The 15,327-nt window shown below is 47.3% G+C and overlaps 1 protein-coding gene and 1 long non-coding RNA gene across 2 annotated transcripts; one reads left to right on the forward strand and one right to left on the reverse strand.

Annotated features, from left to right (window-relative positions):
- Nucleotides 1-211: 211 nt before the first annotated feature.
- On the forward strand, nucleotides 212-2,107 carry LOC136505955 (uncharacterized). Its single transcript, XR_010771363.1, has 3 exons — nucleotides 212-563; nucleotides 1,163-1,304; nucleotides 1,974-2,107. It is a non-coding gene; the product is annotated as an uncharacterized lncRNA (long non-coding RNA).
- Nucleotides 2,108-2,658: 551 nt separating this feature from the next.
- On the reverse strand, nucleotides 2,659-3,512 carry LOC136503167 (uncharacterized mitochondrial protein AtMg00810-like). Its single transcript, XM_066498329.1, has 2 exons — nucleotides 3,108-3,512; nucleotides 2,659-2,694 (listed from the first exon to the last, which is right to left on the reverse strand). The coding sequence occupies exons 1-2, from the start codon at nucleotides 3,510-3,512 to the stop codon at nucleotides 2,659-2,661; spliced, it is 441 nt and encodes a 146-aa protein (XP_066354426.1).
- Nucleotides 3,513-15,327: the final 11,815 nt, after the last annotated feature.

A 15,327-nucleotide genomic window follows, 5' to 3' on the forward strand; every position in this document is an offset into this window, starting at 1 on the left:
GTGTTCGAGCTAGGCTTATATAGGCCGGAGGGACCGAGGGAGTAGTAAATTGGGAGCGCGTGTACGTGAGGCCACGAGAGCTTCGCGCTCTAGCGTGCAATTATATGCATGCATGCGTGCGTGCGTGCGTTTGGTTTTGAGCACGTCCGTCCGACGACAGGTGCGCTCTTCCAGATCCAGGAGGCCAAGCTCCTGGCTCCAATTACATCCTCCCAGGCTCCTGGCTCCTCACACGCCCTCCGTCCTCCCAAGCGCACCGCCGCCCAAGCCGCAAAGGGCCCCTGCGGCACCGCGCGTGCGCTCAGCTCCACCACCGCGAGGACCCGTGCAGTCCACTCCGACGCCGCGCTGCCGCGCCAAGCCGTCGTCAGACCAAATCCCACGACGCCGTCGCTCCGCCACGCCCTTCCCTGCTCGGCTGCTCCGACGATCCAGGGGAACGAACGCCGCGAAGAGGAAGGACCGTTGAAGGAGCTCCGAGCAGCCGAAGAAGCGCGCCCTCTCCCCGCGGCTGTGACCTACAGCATCTAGGGTTACGGTTCGAGCCTTCGAGCCCTTGGCCGGTATGCTGCGTCTCGCCCCTCCCTAACCGCATCTTGAAGTTGAGTTGAGTTGGGTGACACATTTGGTGTTTGAGAATTTTGCCACATTTTAATAAGAATTTAGTTGGAGAGAGATGTTGCTATGCTGCTTGTACTATAGTTTTCTTTTTCCTTCTAACTATCACTGCAACAGTCATGAGAGGCTTTTGCATTACACATATATAGGCCCCGTTCGTCTGGCAGAATTTTGGCTGAAACTGGCTGAAAAATACGGTTCTGATTGAATTGTTGTAAGACAAAAACACTATTCCGACTGAAAAAGAAGCCGAATAAGCCGAATATGAGGTAAGACGAACGGGGCCTAATCATTACATGTATTAGGTTTTCTATGTGACCATCTTAGGTTTTCTACTATAGTTTGGATACATATTTATATGAGCAAAAATCCTCAATATATTTCCTCATTTAAACACTTCAGTAGCAAAGCTACTATGGTGTTATTAGATAAATCTTTATTTCACTGAATATTCTGTGGTAAGGGCAAAGCTACTATGGTGTTTACCGGCAACTTAGACGTGACTCACTCATAAATATGTTTTGTTTTTATTTCCCAAAGCCAGGTTCCAACTTCCAAGTGAAGAAGAAACAGACCTTTCAAAACTGATTACTACTACGTTGTTCTATGGATAGTTTGACCACAAGTGCTCTAGCACTAATATCAAGGCTTAAATATTGGTGGACTGGAGCTTGGAGACTATCTTGGTGAGTTCATTGTAATGCAATCACAAGCTCCCATCCACTTCTCCATTTGGGTTTCAAATCCCCTAAGCTGTTGGTAAAAGAAAACCACAATGAAGGAAGAACGCTACAACTGTCTGATTTATGGACCAATCGGATAGAAATCCTTTAGAAAATAATAAAAATAACAAGTTCTGGATTATACCTATACTGATATTTTTCATTATTCAAGTGCCTGCAGTGAGGAGCTTAGTGTTTTGTTCCATCCACAAATGACAATAAGCTGCCCAATTGGTTTTCCAACCTCTTTTTCAAACAATGATTCTCTTAGGGCTTTGACAGTCTTCTTGAATATATATGTCGACTGACCCCAGTGTTCCTTTTAGATACCCTTTTCATAAAACATACTAATATGGTTTAACTCTTTAGTTCCAACCATTACAATTACCTGTAGATTTATTTGTCAGATGAACTCAAAACTAGGTGTCATTGGTAAAAGAAAAAACATTGATCCAAAAAGACTAAACTATATAATTGCTAATTGCTATGAACTAAGGTTACTACTTTTGCATCTTTTCTTGCCAAAAAAAGAGAGAAAACTAACTATTTGCGTCTTGAGGTTACCATTACCACAAACTATTTCAATGTAACTATATAGGTATTATGGTCTCAGGTTACCACTAAATTTTTCAGGTTGCTACTTGATGCTGTTTAGTCCAGTTAATGAGATTGATTGTCCTCTTTCGGCACCAATGATAAACAGCCTGCTCCCAGTAGTAGTCGCAGTGCTCCCAGGAGCTTGGTGTCCATGGTGACAGGCGTAGTCCCTATTCTACACCCTTGACGATTGAAAGGGCTGATAACGACCTCCTGGCCTGAGGTGGGGCTGGGAATGCTCGGCTTTGCTGAAATTATGTGCTATGTTTTCAGTTTTCAATGGAATATATTTTTTTTGAACGGCTATGTTTTTACTGTTGGCCCATAGGATCACTGGCTCAGGTGAGTGAACCACTCACCAGTCTTGTCGAGCACCCGCTAGTGTTACCGAGCACCCACTAGCCGTGCCGACCACGAACAAGCGTTATCTGGCCCCACGCACTATGGCTAGAGGTTGAAGAAGAAGGAAGAACAGAGCATACACACAGTACAAGACACCAGCATTGGCCGAAGCCCTGTTTGGGAGATGGCAAATTTGAACTCTCTTTACTGAGTTGCCGTGGTAGACTATCTCTACAACTCTATCCATCTAGCCCCAGTACAGCTGCCCTGTTGCAACAGTGACTAGATAACATACAGGGCTGACTCTGCGCCGGCCTCTGCATGTGGCTACAGTGCTGTAGGTGAGTCGTGCGGCGCCTGCACCTGCAGCGCTACAGTATCACAGCAGGGGGCCTTTCGGCACCGCCTTCCCTTGCTGTATTCACGCAATGTAGCAGTAGATTAGCTAACAATCTTCTCCTAATCCTGCTGTTAACCCTTGTACCCTCTCTATGCCGATCATCTCCTTCAGCTCCGTGAGTCGAAGACGTCCGAGCGGCTTGGTAAGGACGTCTGTGAGTTGTCAACCAGTTTCGACGAACTTGATGACGATCTGCCCTCCATCGACACAGTCCCTAAGGAAGTGGAACTTCACGTCGACGTTTTGCTCCGGTCGTGTAGAACCGGATTCTTCGCGAGGGCGATGGTGGGCTGGTTGTCCACCATAAGTGCTGGTGGGTGAGCTTCCACGCCAGTCAGCTCGCCTAGCAGCCGGTGCAGCCACACAACTTGGCACGCTGCTGTGGCTACCGCTACGTACTCTGCCTCACACATAGATAGCGCCATCACCTTCTGTTTCAACGACAGCCATGAAATTAGAGCCGACCTGAGGAAGACGAGCATGCCAGAGGTGCTCCGTCGTCCGTCGAAGTCCCCCGCCATGTCTGCATCGCTGAACACAGTGAGCTGCAGCCTACTCCCACCAGTCTTTGGGAAGATGATCCCATGATCCACCGTCCCCTTGACGTAGTGCAATAGCCACTTCACCGCAGCCCAGTGATCCTCTCTGGGATCCCCCATAAAGCGACTGACGTAGTCCATGGCGAACACAATGTCTGGTCTCGTGTGGACTAGGTAGCGTAGACCGCCGACGATGCTCTGGTAGAGTGTTTCATCCACCTTCGTCGTGGTGCTAGCCTTCGTCAGCTTCAGCCGCTCCTCCATTGGAGTCACGCATGGCTTGCACTCAGCCATGCCGCTCCGCTCCAACAGTTTGGAGGCATACGCGCTCTGACCGAGCGTGAGTTCCTCCTTCCCCTGTCTCACCTCGATACCAAGGTAGTAGGAGAGTGCACCGAGATCGCTCATTCGAAAATGAGCCACCATCTCACGCTTGAAGCTATTTATATCCTCCGTGCACGCACTGGTGACGATTAAGTCATCCACATATACGCCGACGACGAGCTCCTCCTTCCCCTATCGCCGCGTGTAGAGCGCGTTCTCGGTTGCACACCTCTGAAACCCAAGCTCGCCCAGCGTGGCGTCAAGCTTGGCGTTCCATGCTCGAGGGGCCTGTCGTAGCCCGTAGAGCGCCTTGTGTAGTTGGAGCATCCTGTGCTCCTCTCCCTTGACGGCGAAACCTAGAGGTTGCCTGACGAGGACTGTCTCCGCTAGTTCACCGTTGCGCTAGTCTTTTGCTGCTGCCAAGGCTAGTAGCAAACGGACCAACTCCATGCGCGCTACTGGTGCAAAGACCTCCTCAAAGTCTATGCCCTCATGTTGAACAAAGCCTCAGGCGACGAGGCACGCCTTGTGCTTAACAATGGTGCCGAGCTCGTCTCGCTTGATCTTGTACACCCACTTCAGGCTGATTAGACGGCATCCTGGAGGTGGATCGATGAGCTGCCATGTCTCATTTTCCTCGATCACCTTCATCTCCTCCAGCATCGCCCATCGCCAGTTTCTGTCCCGCTCGGCTAGCGCGAATGTGGGTGGTTCCTCTGCACTGACGAGCAGCAGCTATGCGTTATTGAGGAGCCGACCAGCCAGTCCTGAGGGTCCTGTGCCACCGACGATGTCATCCAGCCTACGAAACCACACCTCCTCACCTTCGTGGAAGACATCCACGAACTCAGTGATGTCACTTAGAGGTGAGGCGAACTCGATTGGCATCGATGGAGTTCCCTGTTCCACCGGAGTGCTTGGCATAACACCTTGAGTGCTCGGCACCCTCGTTGCAGTGCTCGGCACTACTTCTGGACAGCTCGTCATTACTCCTGCAATGTTCGGCCATACTGTAGGAGTGCTCAGCCTTAGTCTTGGAGTGGTCGGCACCACTGCAAGACGTCTTGGCTCCGCCATGGGAGTGCTCGGCACCCATCCTATTGTGGTCGCCACCACTGCAGAATCTCCCGGCACCACTCCTGGCGTGCTTGGCATCCCTCCAGGAGTGCTCGGCACTCCTCCTGGAGTGCTCGGCATCCCTCCCGGAGTGCTCGGCACTACCCTAGGAGTGCTCGGCTCTACCGCTGGAGTGCTCGGCACTCCTCCCAGAGTGCACGGCACCTCTTCCCCAGCGTCTCCACCACTGTGGATGACTAAGTGCTCGACGACGAAGGTGCTGATGAAGCCGCCAGCTTCCCCCGTGCTCGGACTGCTCCAGTCCCAAGCCACCTTTTCATTGAACACGACGTCGCGTGAGACAAGCACCTTGTCTTCACATGGGTCGTAGAGCCGGTACGCCTTGGTACCCTCCACATAGCCTAGGAACACCATGGGTGTGCTCCTGTCCTCCAGCTTGGTGAGGTTCGACTTCATCTTCCTGACATGGCCGATGCAGCCGAATGTCCAGATGAAGGACACGCTCGGCTTGCGCCCATACCAAGCTTCGAACGACATCTTGCCCGTCAGGGCCTTGGTCGGAGCGTGGTTGAGGATGAACACCGTTGTGGTCACCGCCTCATCCTAGAACCTTGCCGGCATGCCTTTGGCCTTCATCATGGATCGAGCCATGCCAACCACTGTCTGGTTCTGCCTCTCCACCACGCCATTCTGTTGTGGCGAGTATGGCATGGTGTGTTGTTGCCCTACACCCTGATCCGCGCAGTACGCAACGAACTCCACCGAAGTGAATTCGTCGCCGCAATCAGTTCTCAGCATGTGGAGTTTCTTGTCGCTCTCGGCTTCCGCGCGCATCTTGAACTTCTTGATCACCGCCGCCGCTTTGTCCTTGCTCGTCAGGAGTTGCAGCCATATGTAGCGACTGCAATCATCCACGAGTAGGAGGAAGTACCGTCGATCACCGTTTGTAGCAAGCGTGATTGGCCCCTAGAGGTCGCCGTGGATGAGCTTGAGAGCGTCCTTTCCACGATACTTGGCTGCCTTTGGGAATGGTAGCCTCCTCTGCTTCCCAGCCAGGCAGCTGTCACACAGCTTCCCTCCGTGCTTGATGTGGGGTAGCCCTCGGACCATCTTCTCCAGCCGACCAAGCGCGTCGAAGCTGAGATGTTCGAACCGGGCATGCCACATCCACGGTTCCTCGGTGTGCCTTGCCGCCAGGCACACCGGCTGCTCTACCTTTAGGTCAAGCAGGTACAACCAGTTCAGGGACCTCTTCACCTTGGCGAGAAGTCACTGCTCCTGCTCTATGATCCTAAGGACTCCATCCTCGATCAGTACCTCGCTACCACGCTCATCCAGCTGACCAATGCTGATGATGTTGGAACGTAGCTACGGGATGTAATATACATCCGTTAGCGCGCGGTGCTCCCCGTTCTGGCACCTGAAGATGATGGTGTCGCGCCCTTGGATTGCCACCCTTGTGTCATCACCAAACTTCACCGTACCGGTAACATCGTCGTCGAGCTCGAAGAAAGATGCCTTGGAGCCCGTCATGTGGTTGCTGGCACTAGAGTCTAGATACCACCGTTGCTCCTAGTCGACGCCCACATGTCTGAGGTAGACTTGGGCACGTGGTTCGTTGAGGTTAACGGTCTTCAGGGCCTTCCCAGGTCCTTCCATCGTCGTCGCCTCTTCCCTCTCCTCGGCCTCGACATCGTGCAGTGCACAGAACGTCACCATCAGGATAGTGGCTCATCCTCATCATTAGTTTGCGCCCGATGAGCCTCAGCCTTCTTCTTCTGCTTGCGATTTGGGCACTCCCGTGCCCAATGGCCCATCTTCCCGCATTGCCGACAGGCGTTGGGGTCGACCTGCTTCTTCTTCTTCTTCAAAGAAGCCTTGCCGCGGCGCTTGCCATCACCACTGCGGCTGGAGGAGGCTGCCTTCCCAGAGTTCCTCCGAGCAGCCCACTCCTCTTTCGTCAGCAGGAGTTTCCCGCTATCCTTCGTTGCTGTCACCTGCTCTAGGCGCTCGTCCATCGCTCACAGACGGCCTGTCACATCCTCAATGATGAGGGTGGACAAGTCCAGCATCGTCTCTATGGAGAGAGCGATCTGGATGTACTTTATCGGCACGGAGTGGACGTACTTGGAGACCGCCTCTTCTTCATCAATGGTGACACTGTGGCTCTTCAGCTTGCTGATGAGCGTCTGCAGGCGGAGGGAGAAGTCCTCCACCGTTTCACCATTCTTGAAATTGAGGTTGGCGTACTCCTATTTCAGAAGCTGGGCCATCGCCTTCTTTGCGCGGTCGGAACCGACGGCCATCGCCGCAATAGCCTTCTATACCTCCTTAGCAGAGCTCTTTGCCCCCAATGGCTCCCAGTACTCTGCTGGTATAGCAGTGAGGATAGCCTCCAATGCTGACATGTCATCTTCCTCATTATCGGTGCCCTTATCTACAGCATTCTAGAGCCGTCGGGATTTGAGCTTGACCTTTATGGTCTACGACCACTCTCCATAGTTGGTGCGAGTCAGCGTCGGCCAATTGGTGCCGCTGACCTCCCGCACCGTGAGAACAACGACCTCCAGTCGTGGCTACGCAGCCACAGCAGTGCCACTGCTGTCGCCCATCTCTGAACCGCCTATCATCGCCAGCGGTTAGTCTGGCGACGGCGCTTGTACGGCTCTAATACCACTTGTTGGCCTATAGGATCACCGGCTCAGGTGAGTGAACCACTCACCAGTCTTGCCGAGCACCCGCTAGTGTTGCCGAGCACCCACTAGTCGTGCCCACCATGAACAAGCGTTGTCCATCCCCACGCACTATGGCTAGAGGTTGAAGAAGAAGGGAGAACAGAGCATACACACACAGTACAAGACACCAGCATTGACCGAAGCCCTGTCTGGGAGATGGCAAATCTGAACTCTCTTTACTGAGTTGTCGTGGTAGACTATTTATACAACTATATCCATCTAATCCCAGTACAACTGCCCTACTACAACAGTGACTAAATAACATACAGGGCTGACTCTGCGTCGGCCTCTACATGTGGCTATAGTGCTGCAGGTGAGCCGTGCGGCGCCTGCACCTGCAGCGGCTACAGTATCACAGCAGGGGCCCTTTCGGCGTCGCCTTCCCTTGCTGTGTTCACACAAGGTAGCAGTAGATTATCTAACATTTACCTTTTCTGTTTTCACTGGAATATATTTGAACAACAAATGTTTTACTTTTCAGTTTTCAATGGAATGCTCTATCTGAATGTAGTTGCTGAAATTATGTGCTTTGTGTTTAATTTTAAAATGAATATATTTTCTGAACAACTATGTTTTTGCCTTTACAGTTTCCAGTGGAATATATTTGAACAACTTTTTTTTTGCCTTTTATTTTCAATGGAACGCTCTATCTGAACATAAATGTTATGTTCATGTGCTTCAATTCCATGAAGTATTCTCCCCTGAAAATGGATGCATTTCCAATTTACTGTTACTTCCAAAGTCATCTACACTTATGAACCCTTCTGATTTTTGGGTTTCTTTATGGCAACATTTATACAAGAGATGAACTATAGTGTAGGTTAATGATATCAACAAGTTTTGGAATTTTAGCTCAACCCTACAGTTCCTTTTGATGCAAAATAAATTAACTGTTATGTGTTCTTGGCCAGCAATGTGTGTAGCGCACGTACCGACGGCCGTGTGGGCGGGGACGTGGGCGCGTCTGCCGTGGCCCTCCCACCCGCGAAGACAGGTCCAGCGAAACCAGGGTGGTCGACTCCAGCTTCTATGAAGCAATCTTGTGGCCGCAGCGCTACACTTGGGCAATGACATCAACGAGGTTGGCGTCGTGGCAATGCCGATGGTGCTGTATGAGCCGGCCATAGGCGATGCGTGCGCGTCCACGTCCAGTGGGTGGAACAGCAATGCGCTGCTCAAGAGGACTAGGGACCGCTTAGCTGATAAGCCATGGCTGAAAGTACTGTCGACTGATTTGTTATGAGAGAAAAATATTGTTCGTTGGCTGAAAAAATATGGCTTATAAGCCAAGCGAACAGGGCGCAGTTCGATAGACACACTGAAGTTGTGCTCCTAATTCTCTGTTCATGACAATGGGTGCAGATTGAATAAAATTCAGTTCAATTAGTGATGTCAGTCATTTGTTTCTTGCTATTATGACCCATAACTATTTTATTGTATGCCATATGTACGAGTTATTTCAGAAAGGGGAAAAACGACAAAATCAAGGCTTCATTGAATATTGATAGGACCAGTAATAGAAAATCAAATGGCACCATTTCCACTATATTACTTGTAACTATATTTGGAGCATTGAGCACCCATCGGGACTCGAAAAATCTGACAGTTGTTTGGCGATATCCAACAATGTAGAACATCTGAATGCTTTTCAAGTTCACTTGTAATTTATTCTTAATGAAGTATGTGACGTTCTTGAGAAAAGCTATGCACTATATTTTCTCTGTATTGATCAATTTATTCTCTTTTTGCAGGTTACCATGTTGGCAGGGAATACAATTAGAGTACTGTATTTAAGTATTTAACTATCTGCAATAAAAAAGTATAGGTGACCCTGATGATTGTTTCAGCATTTCTGTGTTCTTGACATTCATTTTCCAAACTTTTGCAGACCATTTTTAATTTCTTCTATATATAGGGTAGAAAATCTTATGAGTGGATTGGTACTTTGACTAGCAAATTTTGTGTACGCTCTACCCGAGAACAACCACCTGTATTATTCACTTAAGTTAATACTTTCATAATAAGGAACCTTAATATAGCTTTGTCTTGCAACATCACCTATAATTAATACCTATGTTACATTATAAATTGGATGATGCAAGTTTGTTAGTAGATGAATGTAATTGAGTCATGTGATGTTCCTTTGCTTACTCTAATAATAAGTAGCTGAGCTAATAGTCGTTTATAATCCTTGTAAGTAATTACTTATGCATAATCTTGTTAGTAGACCAAGTGAAGAACTTGGTTGCTCTTGTATGCTGAAATGGTTACATGAGCCGTTCATGTCACTACTACAATAAGTATTTATAGGGGTGGTTGGTGATGGTTTGTAGAGGCGGCTTGGTCAGCCGTCCCTATCATACTGTCTCTACAAATCATGCATTACAAATCGATTTATAGAGGCGGCTGACACCAGTCGTCCCTACAAATCGATTTGTAGGGACGACTATAGTACCAACCGCCCCTAGAATACCTGTTTGTAGGGGCGGTTCAGTCTAGAACCACCCATACAGTATATTTTTCCGTAAAAAAAATTCAAATTCTACTAGAACATATATATATATATATATATATATATATATATATATATATATATATATATAATTCAAATATGACAAGAACATATATAATTCAAATTTGACCACAAGCACAAGATCATTATATAAACTACCATTACAAGTCCAATTCACAAGAATATATACAATCCATCATTAAATAGACATAATTCAGAATCATCATACTTGCTTGGATCATCAGACAACCACCTCATCTAGCTGCTCACCAAGCTACCTAACTACACACCTGAATTGGTGATTGGGATCATCATACTTGCTTGGATCATCAGACAACCATTGAATTAAAATCACAGTTCACTCAAATCAGATAAATTTTGGTATAAGTAACGTAGGTGAGCTCACCATCTCATCTATTCATTTACAGAGACATGGTTATTGTCCAAAAACCATCATAGGCCAAGCATCCTGTAATAATATGTAAGTTCAGTGCATCATATTGGTAGAATGGAAGACTGAAATATTTTTATTTGTAAAATGCAAGATTGAACTCTACAGCTAGCATGTATTTAACAATATAAATTTAGCCTTTTTATCCAACTATTTATAGTTTCTTCGAAACATTTTTTAGCATGACTGACAGGTGCTCTGCCTTTTTAGAGCATTTACTCTCTAATGGCATTCAAAATGCTTCGTAATTCAGGAAATATTAACTTTGAGCTAGAAACCTGATGTGTAGAAAGCAAAATAAAAACTGGATCAGGGGAAAAGCTAAAAGATTATATACAGAGGATGCATACTTGGTAGCACCTTTTCAATTACTCTACAATTCTGTGGACACCTGGAGCTAACTAAGTAAAAGCAGAAGCAGCATCAAAATGCTAGACCTGATTTTGCTTTAGCCCCAAACTACAAAAGGTAGTCATAGAGCAATCAATCAAGAAGGATAGTGAGTAATTTTGTTTTCATCTAGAATGAGAGGTTTTTTAGTAACCTGCACATTCTATCGTGAAGCCTCATCACAGTCTATCCTTATCAATGCACAGGCACAAAACACTTTTCACAGTCTATTCTTGAGATAATTAAGTATACTAACCAAGAGGCACAAGACAAACTTACCAACAAATTAAACCCATCAACTATCATCTTGGTTTTCAAAAGACTGCCTCCAAATTAAAGAACAAAAGAAGTGATTGATCAACAAATTAATTTCAACGTGGTAATAGAAACTTTGGAGTGTAGCTACAAAATCTAACGCTTACATGCATTGGCAGCATCTTGGTTAGCAGAGGAACTGCTAGTACTCTTTTTTCATCTGCATAGCAGAGGCACATCAATTAATAAGTAAAACTATCAAAAATTAAGTAACAAAATAGAAGAAAATGAGACATTCATTTACAGAGCCTTATAATTTCTGTATAGCATTCCAAACGGTATCACATAATAAGGCACATTCCATACCACAGTATCACATAACGAAATGTTGTTTTTATACACTGAAAATGAGATATTTGTAATGCTTTGGAATTTAATAAGGCACATTTCAGATCACAGTATCAGATGACGGAGCATAAATGCCAGGAGGCTTACTTGCATCAGTGATTGCATGAGCTTGTATCACGCATGCATATAATTTTTTTAGCATTAACCATTACACATGCACTCATGCAATAGATGAAGACTAATCTAGTTAAATTAAACATGCTAGCATCACATGAAAAGCAACTGAAAGAACCATATCATTTCTTAATCCCAACCTAATGGTACCTAAGATCATAGACCTCAGGTTCATCCATCTACACTGAAACTGAGAGAAGTAATAGAAATTTGAAGCAAAAATAGAAAAAACTGCATAAGGACATGGCGCTTCACACCTGAATGCTTAAATCCCTAGGCACATACATTCGATCCACGATGTAAAATCAGAACCAACATGTAAATGCAATTAATGGAGAGAAGCACACACCTTTCGTTTGAGGATTATCACTTTGCTGAGGGGAAATCCTCTACCACCTTCGTGTTTTCAAAAGATGGAAATGGAACCTGATTTTGCTTTAGCCCCAAACTACAAAAGGTAGTGATAGAGATCAATCAAGAAGGACAATGGGTAATTGTTTTATTCATCTATAATCAGAGGTTTTTTAGTAACCTGTGAATGGCAACTCTCTTCTCAAAGCTAACCAAGCCATGAAGCAGATGGTAAAAACAACTCAAGCATTATCCAAGTAATTTCACCTTATCATACACATAGGACCAATGCCTGTGCAATCTCCATCCTAACTTTGATCTGTTGCATCCTCTCAACATAGGTAGGCGCCTCCCTAGGTTGGCTGTGTACTGTGGCAGAACCGCCCAAAATAACACACTTACGGAGGCGCTCGTCTTCCACTAGACACTAAGCACCCCGTAAGCAAGTTACAATGGGCGGTTTCCGTCGGGCACACCCTAGGGAGAGCCCGAAAGATCCACATTTTCCCCCTAAGGATCTAATAATGAGAACGAGTTACAATACATAATCCATTTCATACATCCAGAGTTCTTAAAAATTACATTATTACATTTCCAAAGTCAGAGTGCGGAATATTAAACAGTAGAATTAAAAATAAACATCTATCGATAATGAACAAGGATCCGTCTGTGCCCACCAGAAGAATCCTTCACACAACGATACTCCTCAAGCATTACCTACAACAGGGGTAAATAAACTCGGAGTACACAATGTACTCGCAAGACTTATCCGACTAGTGGAAATAATTTCCCGACTCCAAGGGATAAGCAAAGCTTTATGGTTTGCTGGTTTCCTTTTACAGAAAGCAATACTACTAGTGAGTCCTTTTTTATGTTATTATTAGTAGCCATGATTAATTGATTATCTAGCCATTCTATGTAAGCATCTATTCTACTTTCAAGCAAGAGTTGAGCAATCAGTTCCATTTCATCCATTTTATCTTTCAGTTCTTACTACGGTGCTAGACCCAAAACAAGCCGTACTGGATTGCCCGATAATTCGCGAATCAATGCCCCTAGCTGGGTACCCCAAAAACACATGCCCCACTTGTACCCCAGGCACAAGCAGGACCAACCCATCACCCTCCTGTCATGGGGTCTAGGTCCCCGTCCAAACTTGGACTCCAAGCCCCTGCTCCTAAGTCCCGGACTTAGTGCGGTGCAAGAACCTCCACCATCCCCGCCTCCAATCAGTCGGTTCGGAAAGAGCCAGAACCCACGACAAGAGAGCAACAAGTCTTCCCTGCGCCCATACCCAAGTATGTGCTCGGGATAATAAATCTGTGACTTGCCTCAAGACATGCAACGGTCGGTCCTTAACCGACACAGACAGGGAAAAAAGTGTAACCAAGCTATGCCATGTTGGCCGCAGGACACAACCTCTTACACCCACCAATACCTAAACCATATCCCCGCCCGATCATCATTTTTCCTTTCCACCAGTTTATCATCAGTGATCATAATTATCATTTATTGTGAGTAACGGTAGGTTACTCACGCTACCGATACCCTGAGCATAGCAGCTACTCGACCTATACTAGTAGGACTCATAGGTAGATATATTTATGCATGTAGTTTTCATAAAATTCCTATAACATAAATACACATCATATATATTCAGTAATCATTCAAAAATAGGAGGTCATGCACCGAGGCTTGCCTTGGGCAGGCGGTGGGTCAACAAAGTCAGCAACGAACGGCTTCGGGGCTCCCTCCTGCACGAGAATCTCCTCGTATTCCTCAATGACCTCCTCATAGTCCTGCTCGTCCATGGGCACGAACTCTAGCAACTCGTGATCTACATGCATAAAATGATGATGCAACACTTAGTAATACGGCAACAGGAACTCTTAAAATAAAAATACATCTGTCAAGCTACTGAACTAGCTCTACCGATGAAGACACTAAGTTAACTACTGTTACCACTAACAAGTATGAAGCATAGCATATATTATCTTAGCAACTAAAGGTATTCTTACTTTTAATATGGATTTACTCTATATATGATTCAACAGGGAGTACTAGCTACTCTATTTATCAACCTACTTTAGGGCTACAAAAATTACAGTGAGTACATAATAATCTAATGAACCTACTGTACAAATTTCATGGCTAAATCAATCATCAATTTGCCACAAAAATAACATTTTTGTGAACCTAACAAATTTTATTTCATAATTTTTGGATATCTATAAGATTTACTACAATTTATCAAAGTTCAGTTCAAAACTAAATTGAATAAGCCTTTATTAATTCACTGGAAAATAAAAAATCAATTTCCTTAGCGTGGCCCACGAGCGAGCGGCTCGGCCCACTCCAGCGCAGTGCAGCCCACGTCCATTCAGCACACGTGCCTGCAAGGCTACAATGCACCAGCGCGACCCACGTGGGGGCGTGGCCTAGTCCGCGTGACGACGACGCGCGATGGGGATGACCCGCGTGCGCCGGTCATCTTGCGAAAACACCCTCGGCCTATCCGGTAATTACGCGAGCGCTAAGAGCATTATTCCGCTAGTCTGCTATCTTACAACTATGCCCCTCCCATTATCCATCTTTACCACGGCCATACCCTCGCCCCCCCCCCCCCCCCCCCCCCCGCGCGCACAGGCGTGGCGGCATTGGCACCGGGTGGTTACGTCGGCCAGGCCAGCCCTTCCCCGCCCTATCTACGGAGCCGATACCTACCTAGGCATGAACGTGAAGCACTAGGTGAAGGAAGCGCGAGCTGGGACACCGCAGCAAGGCTGGACCACGGTGGCGGAGCTCCTGCACTAAAAACGGTGACGTTCCGGTGAGCTACAACAATACCGAGGCAATTAGGACACCGAGTGAGCTCTAGGCACTCACCACGGGCCTAGAAGAGGTGGCGGTTCGACCGGAGGTGGCCTGAGTCAAGCTGGTCGTGTGCGCACAGACGGTGCGGTGGCGCACGACGGTGGTAAGGCTACGTCAGGGGTGGCTAGGCGGTGGTAGCGATTAAGCAAAGGTGCGCAGGGTAATGAGCAGATGGAGGCAAAGCTGGTGGTATAATGAATTGGACACGAGCAGCAGAGGGGTGGGGCTTCACCGCCGACGCGTGCCACGGCGGTCTTAACGACCCGGCAGGAGGAAAACTCCAAATTGGAGCATGGCACAGTACGGATCACGGCGCGATGGGGTCGAGCGGCTGGCTGACTACATCGTGAAGCTATGGATGGAGTTAATTGGGTCGAGGTGGCTCCACCTGGTTGAATTGCAAGCGTGGGACCGGCGACCAAGGCGATAGAGGAACAAGGGACGACCGGCATGGCTTGGCATGACGTTGCCTTGGCGGCACGCGGCTGTCAATCGGTGCACAAATGCGTACGGCTACAGGGCGATGGGGAAGTGGCCAATGTGCTCAGGATGGTGGGCCGCACGGCCATAAACTGCAAACCGACGACGGTGGCTCCTACGCGCCACAGCGGATGGCGC

Source organism: Miscanthus floridulus, chromosome 14, assembly GCF_019320115.1.
Source record: "Miscanthus floridulus cultivar M001 chromosome 14, ASM1932011v1, whole genome shotgun sequence".
NCBI classification, from domain to species: domain Eukaryota; kingdom Viridiplantae; phylum Streptophyta; class Magnoliopsida; order Poales; family Poaceae; genus Miscanthus; species Miscanthus floridulus.

Bases quoted from the DNA above. Each gene is read 5' to 3' on its own strand.
- LOC136503167 (XM_066498329.1), bottom strand. From the start codon at position 3,512: ATGGCTGAGTGCAAGCCATGCGTGACTCCAATGGAGGAGCGGCTGAAG. The intron at 2,695-3,107 runs GTGATGGCGCTA...GCGTGAATACAG, and splicing joins GGCTGTCGTTGAAACAGAAG to CAAGGGAAGGCGGTGCCGAA.